At 35.2% G+C, this 23,289-nt stretch overlaps 1 protein-coding gene across 3 annotated transcripts in view; it reads right to left on the reverse strand.

Annotated features, from left to right (window-relative positions):
- CARF (calcium responsive transcription factor) overlaps nucleotides 1–12,876 on the reverse strand; it is a 52,497-nt gene extending 39,621 nt beyond the window's left edge. For 2 of the 3 annotated variants that reach the window (XR_014297028.1, XM_082658936.1), the window contains exons 1-6: nucleotides 12,786–12,876; nucleotides 12,097–12,321; nucleotides 6,441–6,561; nucleotides 4,631–4,760; nucleotides 3,614–3,698; nucleotides 464–653 (exon numbers count right to left, since the gene is read on the reverse strand). Coding sequence is in view for 1 of the 3 variants with exons in the window: in XM_082658936.1 (XP_082515062.1) it covers nucleotides 464–653; nucleotides 3,614–3,698; nucleotides 4,631–4,760; nucleotides 6,441–6,561; nucleotides 12,097–12,321; nucleotides 12,786–12,854 (820 nt within the window). In the remaining 2 variants the exon portion in view is untranslated. Of the gene's footprint in view, nucleotides 1–463; nucleotides 654–3,613; nucleotides 3,699–4,630; nucleotides 4,761–6,440; nucleotides 6,562–12,096; nucleotides 12,322–12,785 lie in introns of those variants that run through there. The other variant, XR_014297029.1, reaches the window with a different exon arrangement.
- Nucleotides 12,877–23,289: the final 10,413 nt, after the last annotated feature.

The raw sequence follows: 23,289 nt of genomic DNA on the forward strand, positions 1-23,289 counted from the left end.
GATTGTATACCAGTTCTATACAGTAACTCCTGAGTTATACACTATATAAAATGGACACCGATTTTTTTCCCAAAAGACAAATCAAGAGAGAAGGAGAGACTATCAGGATTGGATGGGAAAAAAAAAAAAAAACAACCAGCTATACATATTTAAAATAATAAAACTGCTCTATGGTTTGATTTTTATTAAATAGGTCTACCCGGAATTTAAATATTTTTTACTTTCTATTTTTCAGTATGAAGTATTATTTATTTACCCTAATATACTAAAATACAATTTTACAACATAAAATAATTGGTTATATTTACTGTAAGTTTTCTTTTTAGTTTAATATGCATTTTCACCAATTAACAGTCAGTTGTCATCTACCAAAATGAAAATGTTATCACCTTAGGAAAACCACATTTTCACAACAGATCATGGCTGCTGCTGAACTTTTTAAAATAAATCTTTAAAAAAGTACCTGCATTGACAAATGGGATTCCATCATATGGGACATACTGGGATTTCCACATCAAGCGTGTAGCTGGCTTGGCTGGGCTTGGAGATTGGCGGGTCCCCCAAACACTCTGTGTTTGCTGCTTGTGAAATGTTAGGACACTTTCTAATTCAGTCTCACTTACACAGTAGCCACGGTATGAATCTCCAATTTTCTGCATGTAGAAATTCACACACATATCACTTATTCAGATATACATTTCTTACTTCCATTTTATGGTTCCACTCTTGTTCTTTATTCTTTAGCTCCCACTTTTAACTTCCACCTTGCTAATATATTTTTAAGTATTTTTGTAAGCTGTCTTAAATTCTTCCTGAAATAAGGCAAGGTATAAACAAATCATGTAAATAAATTGATATTATCTATCCACAACCTTGTGAGTATCCCTCAACTAGAAGAAAAGCTTTTTCTATACCCAGAGAAATTTTTTAACTGTGATCTCTTAAACTGAAATGCATTTAGACCTAGAATTGATTCCAGGTATGTTTCTCCCTTATAGGGAATAAGAGCAGAGATGTGGAATAGAGATCTTTTTCCTCCTAATTAGACTAAACATTTCACCTGGCAAGAATACATTTAACAAAAGGAAGGTATCAACATACTGTTGTAGGTATACTTTGAGCCATAATAAAAAGAGATATTCTGATTCCAAACAATACATTATCTACAATTTCCCCTAAAAATAACGAAAATGTCTATGCTTATGAATTTTCTTCTAGTCTAGATATTTCCTCATCAAAATATCCCTACAAATAAAAGTAGGAACATTAACTCTAGCTATAGCATGTTTTTACAAATAAAATGAATACAGCATATAATGTTGTTAATGAAAGGAAAAAGTCAGAATTAGTACAATGCAGTCAGACCCATATCAGGAGATAAAAGTTTAATGCAGTATTGAAATTTGTCCAACTAACAGATTTTGGTCAAATCTAAAAAATGCCTATAAGAAAAACACCTTTAAATGGAAATTCAAAAAGTAAAAAGGACTACTAAGCAATATTTTTAAGCAAAATGCAGAAAATATTTCTTCAGCCATTAACCAAAAATGTTTTTCACTATTGATATAGCTTGGAGAAAAAGAATCCTTCAATCTTTGAGATAATTCAGGCTGCTGGACAGTTTTAACTAATTTCTTACAAGATATATGATGTTAGATTAGCTACACAATGTACCATGGTGTAAAATGAAGTAATTTGGCCACATAATTGCTAATGCTTTAATGTCCATAGCATTTCATAAAGTTTATAATAATGATGTTAAAAACCCTCATCAAACGACAAGAATAGTACCTTTAGGAAACCAGTGAAAAACTATGACTAACAAAAAGTGTGAAGGGAAAAAAAATCTTACTGTCTATACATACATACGTACGTAACACTTAGAAAAGCAACAACAGTGATGATGTCCTAACAAATGTAATACATCATTAGACTTCATGATTAGAAATTTTCTCAAAACATTAAAACTCAAGTAATGTTTTTCCTTGCCATATTTTAAGATTTGTTTAAAACAATGAAGCATTTTAATAATTAAATACTCATTACCATATATGGTTTATATGTAGAAGTGCATGGTCCTTTTCCACAAAAAGTGTATAGTCTAAAAGGTATATAATAGTGAACAACCCAAGCTAGCAAATAATTAAGAATGGTAATGGTAATAATTATCAAAGAATTTTAAGAGATAAATAAGGACTTCCCCAGTGGCGCAGTGGATAAGACTCCGCGCTCCCAATGCAGGGGGCCCCAGGTTTGATCCCTGGTTAGGGAACTAGATCCCACATGCATGCTGCAACTAAGAGTTTGCATGTCACAACTAAGGAGCCCATGAGCTGCAACTAAGGAGCCTGCCTGCCGCAACTAAGAGCCGGCACAACCAAATAAATACATAAATAAAATTTTAAGAGATAAATAGGTAAAAGATAAAGTAATCATTAGACTATTACAGAAAAGACATACAGGACTTGCATTGGGATTTGAAGAATAGTAGTTAGAAAGGTTAGTAGAAGAAAAAATAACATATTAGGAAATGGAAATAAACACAAGTGAAGGAGGAGATAAAGGAAGATTCTGAAGTGTGTTCCAAGTAGGAATACTTGGCTAACATGAATGAAAGATGAATTGGAGAAAAGCAGGAAATAAAAAAGGATAAGATAAGGTGATACCTGATTATAGAAGACCTTGAAAGCTAGTAACAAGTGGCTAAATGATGTGGAAAAATAACACTGAGCTTATTGGGCAGTGAGAAAAGACAATGAAAGTAATATTTAAAGATAAGTAGTTTTAGAAAACTACACAGTAAGGACTAGAAATGGAAAAGTCAAAGAGATTAATGGGAAGGCTGTTACCATAATTGAGTTCAAGATAACAAAGGTCTGTGGGAAAAGCTCCCTTTAAACCACTTTAAAGAAAAAAACTAAAAGAATCAGGTGACTATCTGAATATGGGAAAGGAAGAAATTAGTCTAAAACTTTGTATCTAAGGAGATGGTATTTGTTATTACACAGACAAGGAATTTAGGAAGTAGAGCTAGTTGTGGTATGGCAGATAATTTCTCTTTAGATACGGTGAATTTGAGGTGAAATCTAAGTAAAGCTTCAAGTAAGTAGCTAGAGATCTGGGACAAAAGCAAGGGCAGAATTAAAGAACTGGTGATAGAGATTTGGGAATCATTTTTATAAAACTGAGAATTGAAAGTCAACAAAGCTGTTAAGCTCTACAAGGGATAAAATGTAGAGAAATAAGACAAGGTCAAATGGTGACTCTTGAAGAATTTCTGCTGAGAATATGAAAAGAAATAAATGCCAAGCAAAGAAACAGAAGGAATGATTAAAGGATAAAAAGTAGAGAAACATGATAGTGAAGTTTTATGGAAGACAAGGGAAAAGAGTTGTAAGAGAAGAAATGAAATGACAGTGAAGTGTGAAGGGATTTATAAGATCTCTGCTTTAACAGAGCTTACAAGCTCTAAGGAATAAAAGAGTTAGCACAAACATGAACAAAATATTACAGATACAGCTTCTATTAGTTGTACTCAAAAGTGGACATTTTGGGATGAATTGTAGTTATAATCAACTAAGTGAATCTACATAAGGATTATTTTTTAACTCACCTCACAGCTCCTAAGACGACAGGCCCATATAGGTGTGTTAGAAGAAAGTGGCTGGAGTGGAGCCAAAAAGGGTTCTTCAAGTATTCTGGGATGGGGGGGCATATATAAATATATATTACAAGTTACACACACACACACACACACACACACACACACACACATACACACACACAGCATTCAGTTGCTTTATCCTCTTAGCCAGTCAAAGACAATACTGAGGTCATCAATTAGAAATTGTAATAATAATGGCAGATCGGTCTGATGGATGTAATTATGCTTTTTTTAATCATTACTATTTCATCAATTGCTAAAGCAAAAGTCTAACTTTGTTCTTCCAAATACCTGTAGTTTCAACAAATTCAAGTGTTTTATACATCTTTCTCAGAGCTTATTTTGTATTCTCACATAATTATTTTTCATTTAACAAAAAATGAGTCAATAAACCATCTTCAGGTGACTTATTAACAGTAACAAGATATTACGTCAAGTTCTAAAGTTAAATGTCACAAATATTATGTTACCTTTAAAATATTTTCATAGAACAATTAAAATATAATACAAAACCCATGTCTATATTTCCCTAAATTATTATAAACAGTGTTATTTTTAGGCAAAAGTAAAAGCTGAAATAGACATTAACAAAAAACATTTTAAACACTTTACCACAGAGGAATTAAATGCATAAAAATGTGATGAACCATTAAAAATTATAGGACCTAGAATGGATATTTCTTTTTTTAAAAAACTGTATTAGTGCCAGATGTTTACAGATTGCTTCAAAAGATAACAGGCAAATGTCACTGAGGAAAAGTAGCACGTTGGCCTTTTATAGATTCTAAAGTAGCTCCCTTATTGCCAAGATGTTATTAAAATGATTAAGGATGTATTTGATGATGGTTTATTCTATTTTCTGAATTTCTGATCTTTTCTATAGTCAGCCAGCTTTAAATGTGATAATGTAAAAAGAGATTTCCATGGTGATGTTCAAAGATGAGCTCCTCTTTCTCATTGACTCACCTGGTCACTGTCTTTTTGGGCAATGTGAGGGATGCATGTGGATGAAGAATGTAACTACTGTTATTGTCTGCTAGAGAATCCACTCTTACAGTTGGTAAGTTTCCGTCACTGGGTTTCTCTTCAGAGACATCTTAACAATAAGAACAAGAACAAAGCAACATCAATATCTTGAATAAGACCATGAGAATGTAATGAACTGGAACTAATACATTTGAAATAGGAAAGATATACTCTGAAGCTAAAGATAATAAAACTTATATTGAGAATTTCTCTGATAAACTTGTTTACTTTTAAACTGTAATACTGACTACTAAAGTTTTGGAACTTACATTGAACAGCTAGGATATAAAAGTGGTAGAAGTAATTGTTATATTAATAGTATCACAATATAATAGGAAAATGTAAGACTAATTCTTTTAGTTTTTATACCATGTTTGTAATGTTTTCTGCAAACTATGTTTTCTTTTCCTTAAGTTGTAACAACTGTTATCAAAGACAAAGAATCATAACACTAAAGTAAGAATTATTTGCCCTAAACCATTATCTATGAAAACATGACAACAGTGTAGCTATGATGTTAGAAAAGAGATTCAAATAGATGGAAAAGGAAGGGAAGAAAAAGGAAAAGAACGAATAGGGATAATATCAAATAGGTAGAAAAAGAATAAAATAAAAAGAAATAGGGGGACTTCCCTGGTGGTGCAGTGGTTAAGAATCTGCCTGCCAATGCAGGGGGCACGAGTACGAGCCCTGGTCCAGGAAGATCCCACATGCCACGGAACAACTAAGCCCATGTGCCACAACTACTGAGCCTGAACTCTAGAGCCCATGAGCCACAAGTACTGAGCCCACATGCCACAGCTACTGAAGCCCGCACGCCTAGAGCCCACGCTCTGCAACAAAAGAAGCCACCGCAATGAGAAGCCCGCACACCACAACAAAGAGTAGCCCCTGCTCGCTGCAATTAGAGAAAGCCCACATGCAGCAACAAAGACCCAACACGTACAAAAATAAAAAATAAATAAATACGGACTTCCCTGGTGGTGCAGAGGTTAAGAATCCGCCTGCCAATGCAGGGGACATGGGTTCGAACCCTGGTCCGGGAAGATCCCACATGCCGCAGAGCAACTAAGCCTGTGCTCTAGAGCCCATGAGCCACAACTACTGAGCCCACAAGCCTAGAGCCCATGTTCCACAACAAGAGAAGCCACTGCAATGAGAAGCCCGCACACCACAACGAAGAGCAGCCCCCGCTCGCCACAACTAGAGAAAGCCCATGCACAGCAACGAAGACCCAATGCAGCCAAAAAATTAATTAATTAAAATAAATAAATTTATTTAAAAAAATGGGGAGTATGATTCTTTCTGAATCTGAAGGAACAAAGAGGAAAAAAGCAAAGAGGATGAGAAGAATAGTTAAAAAAAAAGTGTCACATGTCTAACAACATTGATAAAAATATAAAATAAAAATTTCTCCAGTAGTTATTAGCACCATGTTCTTGTTATTGTTGCTGTCATTATTACTGTTATTAAAATTAAGAAGAATTTATTTTATGCTCACTGGTCATTTGGGAGGAAGCAAGAGTCAACCAGCTTCACAGAATTCCAAAATGAAATAGACAGCTAACCTAGACAGGAGTTGAAAAATGAACTTGAAATTTATTTGGGCTAAGAAACTTTTTCTAATCATTCAGTTCACAATCTTACCCAAAGAGATCAATTTTAGCACTGACTTTCATGAGGTGATTTTCTGAATATACGTTTGTTCTTTAAAACGTTCTTAAATCCCCTATATCCCATGATTACTCACCCTGAGGACTATTCACATCCACAAGCTGCCCCTGAGGTACAATCACTTGTGTCGTTCCTGTCTGGGTAGATGGAATTACACGCAGCACCTGTCCATTTTCTGATGGGCTGGCAACAATCATCTTGGAGGCATTTTAAAAAAATCAAATGCATAAGTCTACAATGATTCAAAAGAATCATTACTTAAAAAATTAGTAGACATGCCTACCTCTACAGCAGATACTATCATTTTCTTCGCTTTATAGATGAAAACACTGAGGTACCTAAAAATTTTTTCCCAAAGTCTCACAATTGATAAGTGGTAAAGCTAGGATTCAAAACAGGCAGTTTGATCCTATGTCCTATGATCTTAACCACCTATGATCTTAATCATTACATGGACGTGAGGTCTAATTACTTAGTAACCTGAACACGTAAGTCTCTGACTACACTAAATATATTTACTTTTTTCTACTTACTGTATTATCCACACGTTTGACCTATTTGTGTGATAATCACTGGTCTCATATTTTAAGTCATTTTCATTTAAAAACAGTAACTTAGATGTCTAATTAAACAGGATTTATTTTTATATCTCTGCATTTTTATATATCCTGTCTTGGTCTATAAGGAATACTACAGAGTGACCCAAAAGTCTGAAAACATAGGGGAATTGTATATTTATTATTTCCTTTGGTGTTTTTGTTTGCTTTTTTCAGTTTAACAAATGAACTTCTTGCCTCAAATTTAGAGGAATGTCAACTAAGAAAGCGTCTAAAGTTGAAGAAAAACATTTTGAGCCTATCATTTAAAAATATAACTAATATATTATTTAAAATTAAGTTTATCCTATATTTCCAGACTTTCTGGATACCTTATAAACTTTATTACCTAAAAACTACTCTTCTACTAACAGTTTTACTGTTTTACCTGAAATCCCCTGTCCTCAGTTTTCCCTAGGGCAAATAACTGTCCTTAATCATTCCAACCCACTTTCTCAAACTTCCCTTTTGCTATGTAAAACATGAAAACTTTGCTGATGGCCTGATAGAGACGGCATCACTTTTAGAGAGGGTCATTTGAAAAACTTTAAATTTGGGAAAAAAAAAAAACCACCCTTAAACCTCAACAAAACAGAAAGCTTTCTATAATCATAAACATTTCCCAGAAATTAAGAGTAGAAATTTTTTCCTTCCCTCAGTGTTTGTCAAGTTTCTTGAGATAAAAAAATCTTGCCATATCTCTTATACCTCTTATTACTTCAGCATGAAAATCAACTGTAAATTCTGAGGATGATAATTCCTTTTCATTTGTGGAGTTCATACTAAGCAGCAGGACTTTACATGGATCGGGTTGGCCAAAAGGTTCGTTTGGTTTTTTCTGTAAGATGGCTCTAGTAGCACTTAGTTGACTTTAACTTCATTCAAAACAATTTTGTTAGATTTTATGTGACAGCTGTCATATCAGTGTGCATTTAAAAAAAGACTGATCAAAATTGGTGAATTTTTTTATAAATGTTTATTGGCATCATAATTTTTTTTTTGTTTTTTGGTTGCGCCAGGTTCTAGTTGCTGCCAGTGGGCTCCTTAGTTGCAGCACGTGGGCTCCTCAATTGCGGCCAGTGGGCTCCTTAGTTGCAGAATGTGAACTCTTAGTTGCTTCGTGCATGTAGGATCTAGTTCCCTGACCAGGGATGGAATCTGGGCCCCCTGCAATGGGATCTCGGAGTCTTAACCGCTGTGCTGCCAGGGAAGTCCCAAAATTGGTGAATTTTTGTGTAGCCATTTTAATACTGAAGATGGAAGGAAAAAAACCCAACATTTTTGGCATATTATGCATTTTATTATTTCAAGAAAGGTAAAAATGCAACTGAAACGCAAAAAAAGATTTGTGCAGTGGCATGGAGAAGGCGCTGTGTCTGACTGAATGTGTCAAAAGTGGTTTGCGGGCTTCCCTGGTGGCGCAGTGGTTGAGAGTCCGCCTGCCGATGCAGGGGACACGGGTTTGTGCCCCGGTCTGGGAAGATCCCACGTGCCGCGGAGCAGCTGGGCCCATGAGCCGGAGCCTGTGCTCCGCGACGCGAGAGGCCCCAATAGTGAGAGGCCCGTGTACCGCAAAAAAAAAAAAAAAAAAAAAAAAAAAAGTGGTTTGTGAAGTTTCATGCTGGAGATTTCTCGCTGGATGATGCTCCACGGTCAGGTAGACCAGTTGAAGTTGATAGCGATCAAATCGAGACATTGAGAATAATCAACGTTATACCACACAGGAGATAGCCGACATACTCATAATATCCAAATCAAGCGCTGAAAATCATTTGCGCCAGCTTGGTTATGTGAATCGCTTTGATGTTTGGGTTCCACATAAATTAAGCAAAAAAACCCTTCTTGACCGTATTCCCGCATGCGATTCTCTACTTAAACGTAATGAAAACGTTCCATTTTTAAAACAAATTGTGACCGGCAATGAAAAGTGGATACTGTACAATAATGTGGAACAGAAGAGATTGTGGGGCAAGCGAAATGAACCTACACCAAAGGCCGGTCTTCATCCAAAGAAGGTGACGTTGTGTATATGGTGGGATTGGAAGGGAGTCCTCTATTATGAGCTCCTTCTGGAAAACCAAATGATTAATTCCAACAAGTACTGCTCCCAATTAGACCAACTGAAAGCAGCACCCGACGAAAAGCATCCGGAATTAGTCAACAGAAAATGCATAATCTTCCATCAGGATAACGCAAGGCCGCATGTTTCTTTGATGACCAGGCAAAAACTGTTACAGCTTAGCTGGGAAGTGCTGATTCATCCACCATATTCACCAGACATTGCATCTTCGGATTTCCATTTATTTAGATCTTTACAAAATTCTCTTAATGGAAAAAATTTCAATCCCCTGGAAGACTGTAAAAGGCACCTGCAAGAGTTCTTTGCTCAAAAAGATAAAAAGTTTTGGGAAGATGGAATTATGAAGTTGCCTGAAAAATGGCAGAAAGTAGTGGAACAAAAGAGTGAATACATTGTTCAATAAAGTTCTTGGTGAAAACGAAAAATGTGTCTTTTATTTTTACTTAAAAACCAAAGGCACTTTTTGGCCAACCCAATATTACGTTATTTAAACTTCATCACATGTATACAAACTATATACATTTTATACATGCGGAAATTGCAACACAGTATTTACAAAACTCATTCAAGGTAACTCAGAGCTATATAGTCCTGAGCTGAAATTCAAACCCAAGCAGTCTGACTCCTTTTAACCACTACTTTGTACTGTCTCCCAATATCTGATGATGTTACTTAACCTAAAAAAAGACAAAAATAAAACAATACGAAAACCCTACTGGACTTCAAAAGGCAATAGTAATAATACTGTTGTTAATTCTTTACTCCCTGTAAATGAGATTAAATATGTGTGAAAATTTTTCATTCATTCTTAGAAAATAAGAGTGCTGTGGTTATTTTTAAATCCAAATAAAACACATATAATAAAGGTATAATTTATTCAATCATATGAAAATTTCATAATTAAGACTGATCTGTGGAATATCCCCTTAATTTTGAAACTGTTTCCCAAGCACAGTGGAAAAGCATCTCCTCCATTTTCTGTTTCCTTAGCTTATTCCACCTGTTACCTAAAAACCTATTTTTAATTCATATAATTTGACAATGGTGATGATAATACTACTTTTTCTATTACCAAAAAAAGTAATTATCTTTAATCTTTGCTATGAAAATAAACATAGTTTTGAAGAGTCATCTGCTGCAATACATTTTCTTTGAGGCCGACCATGAAAATCACCAGAAAATCTTGGCTAATGAGTAGTTTTATATTTACTGTGCTCTTTGTGTACAATATTTCTAGTAAATGAAAAATATCATCCCTGCTTCACTCCAAAACCTCCTCTCATCCACTGCAGATTTACCCACTACAGAATCTTTACTAGTTCCGTGAAAGTTTCTATGTGAAAAAAATCATACTTCAAAACAAACAAACAAAAAAGTCATTTTTTACAAAAAGCTCCACTTGGTGGAGACTTTGATAATGGGAAGACTATGCATATATGGAGGCTGGGGGTATATGGGAACTCTCTGTATTTTCTTCTCATTTTGCTGTGAACCTAAAACTGCTCTTAAAATTAAAGTCTATTAAAATAAACAATAAAAACAAAAAATCTCCACTAAGTTTCCCGGAATATCACCACCTTCTGATCTTTGGTTCTTTGGAGAAGATAGCTTCTAACACTCCATGTTCCTTACATTTATTTTCATGCTCATGCCACATGTTTCCTATTTCACAACTTCAAGCAACCCTCTGTATCATCTCCTACCGCAAACAATGTAAAATCACCTTTATAATCACTTCAGATAGAACGTTTAATACAATTACAAAGAGAATGGGAACTCGAACTTTTTTCAGACCCAGACAAATAAGCAACTTTAACATGCTTTTTAGGAAAGGTACCATGTGTAAAATGATAACCCTTCATACATTTAGACTCTTTTATCCTTCCATTAGAACACACAGACTTTCTAAATGTTCTGATAGAAACTAGAATAAATGTCAAATAAGAGGGGAAATTACAGAAGTATTTCATTTTGAACATGAAATATTAAAATGTATTGGTTCACATCTAGATTATTTGTTGCATATTAACCTCTGCTGGTGATGCAGTATGATTACAGAAGCTTACCCTAACTTTGCATTTCAGTCCTGAAGTAAGCCCAGAAATATGTTGAGCCTGAACATACACACAAAAAAGTTGTCTACAGTCAGCCACCTCTCAACCAATTACTCTCAATGCCCAAATTTAGCTGAATTATAAGGGAGCAAAAGGACATAGATTAACTCTAGAATGCTCTAGACTAGAAACAAAAATAAGAATTTTGGGTTATATGCTTGCCTACTTAAGTATAATTTATAATTGAAGTTATGATTTTAAAAATAATTTTTATTATTGAATTAAAATTTGTTGTAGAAAATTTGGAAAATACAGGCAAACAAAGAGATACATTATTCTTCATATTATTACTGATATAAATATATTATTAGTCAGAGAGCAATTTAGAACTTTTTCTCATTAATTTTATTTGAATCAAAACCATCTATCACCACATCTATTCAACTGTGAACTTGGTCGTACATATTTTTGGCTAACAGTTTAAAGCAGCACTGTCAACTTTATGCATTGTTATTCACATGACACCTACATATCTACTTACAAAGATCAGTAAGGGTATGTCTAAATTCCATTATTCCACTGGTACTTCCATTGCTTTCTTTTTCTTCAAGAAAGCATACCAGCATGTGGCACACAAATCAGTAACTGAGATGTTGATAGAGCAAACAACACTGAGTTCAGTCAAATGTATATACAAAAAATAAATGTAAGTTATATGTAAGCTCTGGGACTTTAGCACTGGTGACAGATTATATTACATTTCCAACTGATCTCAAAGTACCAGTTTGCCTAGACATAGTAGCTGGGACCTACTGGTTTGAAGTACTCTGTAGTCCTGAAAGGAAATCTTTTAAAATCCTTATATAACTTAAAAATGAATGTCATGGAAACAGTATTTTCAAAGCAATGTAAAGCAATAGTGTCAAGAAATTAAGGTCATCTAGTAAAACTAATACATTTTGCCAAATAGCAGAAAACTGGTTATTTTAAAAACGTACTCACCATTTGCTCATTAGAATCCCCCAATGACTGCAGCTCATATTGAATAGGTTGCCCATTTTGGTCCACTAGGTGGAATTGCTCTGCAGAAAGAGTCTGCGTCTGAGTCAGGGGCCCTGGTATATTCTGTGATGTGAGTGAATTATCCACTGCAGTAGTAATGGGTAAAACTCTAGGGGAACCATCTTGTCCAAAAGAAGGCTCACTGGAGTCCATACAGCTTAGATGCTTTTGCAAAGAAAAAAAAAAATCACTTGAGTGTTTGTAAAATAAGTTACAATTTTTAAAAAATAGAATGTTTTTAATAAAAGATGGAGACACATTCATTTTTCAGTTAATTATTCACTTTACTTTTTGCAAGGGTTATCAATTCACAGACTGATATAGACAGAAGTTCTTAAGTGAAACTGTTGATTTTTATTATATTTTATTTCAAATAGTCCAAAGGAATACAATGTGAAATGATGAAATATTTATAATTCAATATGCAGATTTTTCTTTACATATAAACGTTCACAAATACATTAAAGCTCTATATTATAAAATTAAATGATAGAATTATTAAAAATTAAATGTTAAAATTCTTGAATACATTAAATATAACACTATTCCTTAAACATAAAAAATCCAATTGCATGCCGCTTTCCCTTTAAACGGAAAAAAGTTCCCAGTTGAATCCCTACTTCAAATACCTGAGAATCGGTTTTTGACTCTTCGGAATCATTATGGTTGACTCTTAATGAATCAACAGACTGTTCCATGCTGGTATCATATTCAATTCCATTTTCTTCTATTATTTAATACCTGAAAGATTTTAAATATCTGATCAACTAAAGCACTTAACATTTTAATAGAATGTTTGTCTTAAATAAATTTCTCATCTCCCCTACTGTGTTACCCTATACAATTTAGGTTAAATCATTTACACCCTATAAGATCAATAAAACGAACATTCTTGTTAAATAATTTGCAAAGGCACCAGAATAAATTCAAGACAGAGCAAAAAATTAGTGTTATGTAGTTTCCTCACCCTATCCTTAATTGCACTCATGTACTGGTTTATTAAGGTTGCTGCTATGTGACAGGTACTGTTGTTACACCCTTTCAAATTCTTCTAAAATTCTCATTTTACAAAGATGTAATCTAAATAAAAGCTTTTAATTTTATGAGGTGTGCCCTATCATAGCATTAGATAATTTTAAAAGAGATCTCTTGGTACAGGAGGAGATTATATACATACAACTCTTACCATAACATACAATTATACCACTTAATATTAGCATGACAAGCTTTGAAAATGAAGAAATATGTATTCTAAAAAGGTTGAGCCACTTAGGTCTAGTACAGTCGTTTTCCAGTGGTGGTGATTTTGCCCCCACACATACCCCCAACACCCCCTAGTCGCCTGGGGATACTGGGCAATGTCTAGAAACTTTTTTGGTTGTCACAACTGGAGGGGGTGCTACTGGTATCTAATGAGCAGAAGTTAGGGGAACTGCTAAACACCTTGCAACGTACAGGACAGCCTCCACATAAAGATGTCAATGGTGCTGAGGTTCAGAAACCCTGGCCTAGTATAGTATAGTGACTAATGAATTCTGTATGATCTAAAAAGAATGATGTTTTATGACTCAAAATTGGAGTAAAGTCAAAATGAAACTGCTGAAGAACACCACTGAAAAATTTATAATATAAAATAAACTTCATAAAATCTTTTTTAAGAACCCAACCCTATAATTTTATTTTTCGAAAGACAGCATAAATTATTTTTTAAAAATCTTTAAAATTTTATTTTTAAATTTACATGCATTAATTGAACTCTTTTTTTGATGTATAGCTCTATGAATTTTAACACAGATAACCGTCATCACAATCGGGATACACGATAATTCCATCACTCTAAACCCTAATTTACATTTATACCTGTATTTAAGACTTATTTAGTATATGTACTTGGATACAATGAAAACTTATTTTTCTGTGATAGCATCCAAACATATATTTGTAAAATTAACCATTTCAGAAAATCTGCAAGGTTTGCTATTTCATATCTTTAAGATATTATAAATAATTCTACTCAAATATAAATTGTAAAATGCTATAAAATCAGTCTTATTTTTAATATATAACTATAAAATATCTTAAAATTGCTTCTCCTTAAAGATTTTAAATTATCACTTGTATTCTAATTTAATGTATTACAAAAATTCCAAAAACCTGTAGTTACCTCTAGGGCTATAAAAGTAAGAGCAATTTTAGTTTATAACTTTCTGTTCTGTTTTGAATTTTTTATACTATACATATATTACTTAAGATTAATATTTTATAGAAGGGGTTTAAAAAATAGAAAGGAAGTTTCACTAATGCCAATACAGCAGATTAGACACTGTAGAAAGCTCTCTTGCTAGAAAACAAAAAAATAGAAAGTTGATGTAAAACAAAACATTTCGTGGCTGGGAGCTACTATAGGAAGTAACAAAAATGAGAGGCCACTCCCTGCCCTCTCCCACTCTGCCCACCCCCCCACTCCCCAAAATAAAAGCAAAAGCTGTGATCTAAAACCTAAGTGATGAGCACAAGCAAGGAGGAAAATTTCAAGGGCAGTGCTGCTAATAAACACTGTGCCTGGGAAATGGGCTTGGATAAACAGCTGGTAGGGGAGGAGAACTTAAAACTCCCAAGGTAAGACTAAGAATCTGAAAGATCCTGGTAAGCCAATAATGTACCCTGGCTTCTGGTGAGAACAAATGCAGTTATTATTTGGAGGAACACAAACACAGTTAAGACTTTAGTTTCCTTTCACATTAAGATCAATCAAATATAAGCTTACAATCAAAGAGTGCCAAAAACACAAAGAAATAAGCCATCATAAGAAGGAGTCAGCAGATTTAGATCCCCCTAAAAACTTCAAATATTGGAACCATGTAATACTGAATATAAAACAATTATTTAATATTCAAAGAAATAAAAGAATGAGTCATAGGAATAAGGAAGCAACAAGAGACTATCAAAAGTTTCATGTGAAAGAGAACCAAACAGAACTTTCAGCAATGAAAAATGTAATTACTGAAATTAAAAAGTCAATGGATAAATTAAGTAGAAAGTTAGAGGCAGAAGAAAGAATTACTAAATTAGAAGACAGGCTTTAAAAGTTACCCAGGGCTTCCCTGGTGGCGCATTGGTTGAGAGTCCACCTGCCGATGCAGGGGACACGGGTTTGTGCCCCCATCCGGGAAGATCCCATATGCCGCAGAGCAGCTAGGCCCATAAGCCATGGCCGCTGAGCCCGCGGGTCCGGAGCCTGTGCTCCGCAATGGGAGAGGTCACAACAGTGAGAGGGCCGCGTACCGCAAAATAAATAAATAAATAAATAAAAATTACCCAGAATGCATCATAAGTAAAACAGAATATTAAAAAATACAAAGAACACACTTCAAACTAGGAAAATAGAAGAAGAAAGTATAGCATACCTATAATTGGAGTCTCAGAAGAATAAAAAGAAAAAATGGACGAGAGACAATATGTGACGAGATAATGGCTGACCATTTTTCAAAACTGAAGACATGAATCTACAGATAAAGGAAGCACAAAATGTACCAAGATAAATCAAAAGAAATCCATACCAAATGTAGCAAAGTACAAAATTCTAAAGAAAAACAGAAAAAATCTAAAATGCAGCCAGAGAGATACGATCACCTACAGAGTATTAACATTAGATATACATCAGACTATTCAATAGCAACAATGGCCATAGAAGTCACAAGAATAATAAAAAACTAACTTTCAGTATATAATTGTATATGCTCAAAGCTACTTTTTCACAAGAGGGTGAAAGACATTTTTAAGATTAAAAAACTGAGTTTATAATGAACAGATCTTACACAAAAGCAATTCCTAAAGAAGTAGAAAATAAAAATGATACCAGAAGGAAGTCCTGAAATGCTAGAAAAATGGTAAGCAAATAAATTAATAACTCTAAGAAAAACCTAAATAAACACTGTCTGTATAAATAATACTATTACAATTTTGTGTATCTGTGTTTTAATGATAGAAATAAAATACTGGAGAACTAAATAAAATAATTAACTCAAGGGGGTGATGACAGATAAACACAATACATCAAAACTTATAAGATGGGGCTTCCCTGGTGGCACAGTGGTTGAGAGTCCACCTGCCGATGCAGGGGACAGGGGTTCGTGCCCCGTTCCGCGAAGATCCCACATGCCACGGAGCGGTTGGGCCCGTGAGCCATGGCCGCTGAGCCTGGGCTTCCGGAGCCTGTGCTCCGCAACGGGAGAGGCCACAAAAAAAAAAAAAAAAAACCTTATAGGATGCAGGGAAAGCAGCTCGTTCTTCACAATTTCAAAAATCACTATAAAGCTAAGGTTTACGAAAGAATGTGGTACTGACATAAGGATAGACATGTAGATCAACAAAATAGAATTGAGAGTCCAGAAATAAACTCATACATCTCTGACCAAATTATTTTCAACAAGGGTTCCAAAAGCATTCGATGGGGAATGAAGTCTCTTCAACAAATGGTGCAGGGACAATTGAATAGCCGCATACAACACAATTAAAATGCACCCCTACCTCATAATATATGGTTGACCCTTGAACAACACAGGAGTTAATGGCACCAACTCTCTGCACAGTGGAAAATTCATGTACAACTTTACAGTTGGCCCTCCATATCTGCAGTTCTGCATCTGTGAATTTAACCAACTGTGGATTGTACAGTACTATACTATGTATTTACTGAAAAAAGTCCAAGTATAAACGGACCCACACAGTTCAAATCCATGTTGTTTAAGGGTCAACTGTATACCAAAAATGAACAAAAAGGGATCAGAGACCTAATAAGAGCTAAAACCATATAATTTTTAGAGGAAAACAAAAGAATAAAAGCTTAATGACCTTGGATTTAGATATGACACCAGAAGGATAAATGTCAAAAGAAAAAAATAGATAAATTGGACATTAGCAAGATAAAAGCTTTTTGCACAAAGGATACCATGACATGAGTAAAAAGACAAGCCACAGATGGGAGAAAATATTTGCAAATCAAATATCTGATGAGGGTCTAGAATATACAAACGTCTCTTACGACCCAACAGAAAAAAGACAACCCCAGGGACTTCCTTGGTGGCACAGTGGTTAAGAATCCGCCTGCCAACACAGGGGACAGGGGTTTGATCCCTGGTCCGGGAATATCCCACATGCCACAGAGCAACTAAGCCTGTGCACCACAACTACTGAGGCTGCGCTCTAGAGCCCGCAAGCCATAACTACTAAGCCTGCATGGCACAACTACTGAAGCCCACGCGCCTAGAGCCTGTGTTCCTCAAGAAGAGGCCACCGCAATGAGAAGATTTCAAAAATCACTACAATGAGAAGACCATACACGCCGCAACTAGAGAAAGCCCGTGCGCAGCAACGAAGACCCAACGCAGCCAAAAAATAAATTAAATTAAATTAAATTAAAGATAACCCAAACACACCTACTAAAAAATGGGCAAAGGGGTTGAATAGACATTTCTCCAAAGAAAACACACAAATAGTCAACAATCATATTAAAGATGCTCAAGTTCATTAGTCATTAGGAAAATGCAAATCAAACCAACAATGAGATACTAGTTCATATCCACTGTAAAGGATTTTCTTTACAAAATAAAGAGAAAATAAAGGTTGGTGAGAATGTGGGGAAACTGGAATCCTTGTGCATTGCTGATGGGTAAGTAAAATGGTGCAGGTGCTGTGAACAATTTGGCAGTTCCTTAAGAATTTAAACACAGAATTACCAAATGAAAACAATTCCACTGTAGGTATATACTCAGAAGAATTGAGATGTAGAGAACAAATGTATGGATACCAAGGGGGAAGGGGTGGTGGTGGAAGGAACTGCAAGATTGAGATTGACACATATACACAATTGATACTAAATATAAAATAGTAACTAATGAGAACATCCTGTATAACACAGGGAACTCTACTTAATGCACTGTGGTGACCTGAGTGGGAACGAAGTCCAAAAGGGAGGGGATATACATATATGTATGGCTGATTCATTTTGCTGTACAGTGGAAACTAACACAACATTGTAAAGCAACTATACTCCAATAAAAATTAATTTACAAAAATAAAGTTTAAAAAAACAGATAAAAACACCTGAAAACAGGTGTTCAAACATAAACTTGTATACAAATGTTCATAGAAACACTACTCATAATAGCCAAAACTGGAACAACCATAATGTTCATCATGTTCATCAGCTGATGAATAGATAAATAAAATGTGGTATATCCATAAAATGGAATAGTATTTCACCATAAAAAGGACTGAAGTACTGATATATACCTCAAAAAAGTTATGCTAAGTGATAGAAGCTGGACACAAATGGTCACATATTGTATGGTTCCATTTATAAAACATATCCAAAATGGGTAAAATACAGACAGAAAGTAGACTGGTGGATGCCAAGGCTTGGGGGAGGGGAGAAGAGGGAGCTACTGCCAACTGGGTACAAGGTTTTATTTTGGGGTGATAAACATTTTTTGGAACTTGATAGGGGAATTAAGATTTTGCAAGCCACGTAGCACAGCCAAAAAAAGAAAGAAAAAAAGATATGCAGCTAGCAAATAAACAATGAAAATATGCTAAACAGCATTAGCCATTAGGGAAATGAAAATTAAAACCACAATTATATACATCTATATACCTATTAGAATATTTACAATTTAGAAGATTGATTATATCAAATGTTTATGAAGATATGGAGCAACTGGAACTCTCATGTATTCCTGGTGGTAATGTAAACAGTATATTCTCTTTTGAGAATCACTTTGGCAGTTTTCTAAAAAGTTAAACGTGAACCTAATTATGATCCAGCCATTCCAATTTATGTATTTACACAAGAGAAATTAAAGCATATGTGCCGGACTTCCCTGGTGGCACAGTGGTTAAGAATCCGCCTGCCAACGCAGGGGACATGGGTTCGAGCCGTGGTCCAGGAAGATTCGACATGCTGCAGAGCAACTAAGCCCGTGCGCCACAATTACTGAGCCTGCACTCTAGAGCCTGCGAGCCACAACTACCAAAGCCCACGCACCTAGAGCCTGTGCTCCACAACAAGAGAAGCCACCACAATGAGAAGCCCGCACACCGCAATGAAGAGTAGCCCCCACTCGACGCAACTAGAGAAAAGCCCACGCGCAGCAATGAAGACCCAATGCAGCCAAAAATAAATAAATAAATATTTTAAAAATCCTATTTAAAAATAAATAAATAAAGCATATGTGCCCATATATCCCATAGAGGATAGTCTTCTTTTTTTTAACATCTTTATTGGAGTATAATTGCTTTACATTGTTGTGTTAGTTGCTTCTGTATAACAAAGTGAATCAGCTATACATATACATATATCCCCATATCCCTTCCCTCTTGCATCTCCCTCCCACCCTCCTTATCCCACCCCTCTAGGTGGTCACAAAGCATGAGCTGATCTCCCTGTGCTATGCGGCTGCTTCCCACTAGCCATCTATTTTACATTTGGTAGTGTATATATGTCAATGCCACTCTCTCACTTCGTGTCAGTTTACCCTTCCCCCTCTGTGTCCTCAAGTCCATTCTCTACGCCTGCATCTTTATTCCTGTCCTGCCACTAGGTTCAGGAGAACCTTTTTTTTTTTTTGATTCCATATATATGTGTTAGCATATGGTATTTGTTTTTCTCTTTCTGACTTACTTCACTCTGTATGACAGACTCTAGGTCCATCCACCTCACTAGAGGATAGTCTTTTTAACAAATGGTGCTGAATAAAGGGACATCCACATGCCCACCCAAAAAAAAAAAGTGAACCTAGATACAGACCTTATGTTCTTCAAAAAAATTAACTCAAAATGCATCATAGACATAAATGTAAGATGCAAAACTATAAAACTCCTAGAAGACAACATAGGAGAAAACCTAGAGGACCGTGAGTATAGTAATGATGTTTTAAGTATAATATACAAAAGGCATGATCCATGAAAGAGATTATTAACAAGCAAGACTTCATTAAAATTAAAAACTTCTGCTCTGCAAAAGACAGTATCAAAAGTATGGGAAGAAAAGCCACAAACTCGGAGAAAATATTTGCAAAACATGTATCTGATGAAGGATTTGTATCCAAAATATGCAAAGAACTCATAAAACTCAACAATAAGAAAAAAACCTAATTTAAAAAGTGGTCAGGGCTTCCCTGGTGGCGCCGTGGTTGAGAGTCCGCCTGCCGATGCAGGGGACATGGGTTCGTGCCCCGGTCCAGGAAGATCCTACATGCCGCGGAGTGGCTAGGCCCGTGAGCCATGGCCACTGAGCCTGCGCGTCCGAGCCTGTGCTCTGCAACGGGAGAGGCCACAACAGTGAGAGGTCCACGTACAGCAAAAACAAAAACAAAAAAAAAGTGGTCAAAAGACCTGAAGATACACTGCAGCAAAGAAGATATACAGATGGCAATTACACATATGAAAAGATGCTCAACATTGTATGTCATAAGGAAACTGCAAATTAAATCATCACTGAGATATCATAACACACCTATTAGAATGGATAATATTTTTAAAAAACCCTCTATTAGATGTTGCCAAATATGTGGAACAACAGGAACTCTCATTGATTGATGCTTGGGATACAAAACCGTACATACAGCCACTCTGGAAGACAGTTTGACAGTCTCTTACAAAGTTAACCATAGGCATACCATACAATCCAGCAATTGTACTACTACGTATTTACCCAAATGAGTTGCAAATTTATGTTCCACAAAAACGTGCATGGATAGTTATAGCAGCTTTATTCACGATTGCCAAAACTTGAAAGCAACCAAGATGTCCTTCAATGAGTGAATGGGTAAAACAACTGTGGTATATCCATACAATGAATTATTATTCAGTGATTAAAAAGAAACAGGCTTGGGAATTCCCTGGTGGTCCAGTGGTTAGGACTCAGTGCTTACACTGCTGTGGGCCTGGGTTTGAACCCTGGTCAGGGGGCTAAGATCCCACAAGCCGTGAGGGGCAGCCAAAAACAAAAAGAAACAGGCTATGAAGGCACAAAAAGACAAGAAGAAACCTTAAATGCATACTGATAAGTGAAAGAAGCTACATACTATATGATTCCAAATATATGACATTCTTGGAAAGGCAAAACTATAGACAAAATATCAAGATCAGTAGTTGCCAGAGGTTGGGGATGTGGGAATTCATATAGGTAAAGCGCAAGAGATTTTTATGGTGATGAGATAATACTTTATGATACTGTTATGATGAATACATGACATTAATCCATAAACCTGTACAACACAAAGAGTGAATCTTAGTGTAAACTATGGACTTCTGTTCATAATAATGTATCAGTATTGGTTCATTAACTTTTAGAAAATGGACCACACTAATACAAAATGTTAATAGTAGAGAAAACTGCATGCTAGGATGGAGGGGAGAGAAGGTAGGGGAAGGAATATGGAAGAAAGGAAGGAAGAAATCTTTATATTACCTGCTCAATTTTTCTATAAATCTAAAACTTTCAGAAAAAGATAGTCTTAAAAAAAAAAAAAAGGAGCAAACAGAGTGTCTGTAAACTGAAGCCAGTAACAAATCATAGTATATGAACTCCAAAATTATCTTGAAATTTTAGGTTAAGTTACCATACTCTGAACAATGTTGGAGTTAGGGTGGACAAGAAATATATTATTTTTTCATCAACTTTTAAAACAAAAACTGAGAGGGTTTTGTCAGTAAAAATGTATAAAATAGCTGAAGACAGTGTTCTGTAGTCATATGCTCTGGGTTTGAATTTCAGCTTCATACTTACTTGTCAAATTAGTTAACTACTCTGAGCTTTAGTTTTTGTCATGTGCAAATTGGCAATTATACTGCATCTCCCTCAGAGGGTCGTTACATTAAACAAAATAATGTGTGCAAAGAGCTTGGTGCAGTTCCTAGTACAGGGTCAATACTCAATAAATTATTTCTGCTACTTATAATTATGCAAACTAAGATAAAAAATTCACCTATCTATAAATAAATTACTTGGTTCCTAAGGACAAAAATCTGTTAAATATCAGTCATCTCATTGATGTAATAAAAACTTACCTGGGCTTAGTATAAAGCTCCTAAATATACTTTTCTATACTGTCTTTGAAAAATTGCAAAAAATTTTACTTTCAGATGACTAACAAGTTCTATTTCAATATTACTGTTTAGTTTAAAAATTCACACATCTGATGAATGTAGTAGAAAAAGAACACAGGGTCAGTCTAGATTTGATGAAAAAAAACAATGTTAACTTCCCTGAACTTCAATTCCTAGTTTTTTAAAGATCCCATTCAGTTCTTAGATTTTATGTTTCTAATAGCTGATTATCTTGATGACTTTTAAAATTCATTTAACTATCATTTATTGACTGACCTCTAATGTACACTGAGTATAAAAATAAAAGAACTCTATTCAAGAAGAAAACTTTTACAGAGTTAGATCCAATTGAAAATAAAGTCCTACTGAGACACTTATTAAAACTGAAATAATTGCTGTCAAGAATGCAACTTAGGGCTTCCCTCGTGGCACAGTGGTTAAGAATCTGCCTGCCAATGCAGGGGATATGTGTTCGAGCCCTGGTCAGGGAAGATCCCACATGCCACGGAGCAACTAAGCCCGTGTGCCACACCTACTGAGCCTGTGCTCTAGAGCCCGTGAGCCACAACTACTGAGCCCGTGTGCCGCAACTACTGAAGCCCATGTGCCTAGAGCCTGTGCTCTGCAACAAGAGAAGCCACCGCAATAAGAAGCCCACGCACTGCAACGAAGAGTAGTCCCCGCTCGCCGCAACTAGAGAAAAGCCCTTGTGTAGCAATGAAGACCCAACACAGCCAAAAATGAATAAATAAAATTAAAAAAAAAAAGAATGCAACTTAATTTTTTAAAGTGTATTAAATACACTGAAATATTCACTGTCTAAACATGATCACATTAAGATTAGAAATATTTTTGAGACTTTATTTTGATTTTTAAATATAAGCACTATTATGATAGAATACATGACTATGAATTTAATTATCATAACTACAAAATAATTTGTTTATTGAACGCTTATTATACTTAATAATTATTAGCCAGAATTATTAACAATCACTCTGCTATTCTGTGATATAGGACCCA

The sequence above is a fragment of the Grampus griseus genome (assembly GCF_964374135.1).
Source record: "Grampus griseus genome assembly, chromosome: 7".
NCBI lineage: Eukaryota > Metazoa > Chordata > Mammalia > Artiodactyla > Delphinidae > Grampus > Grampus griseus.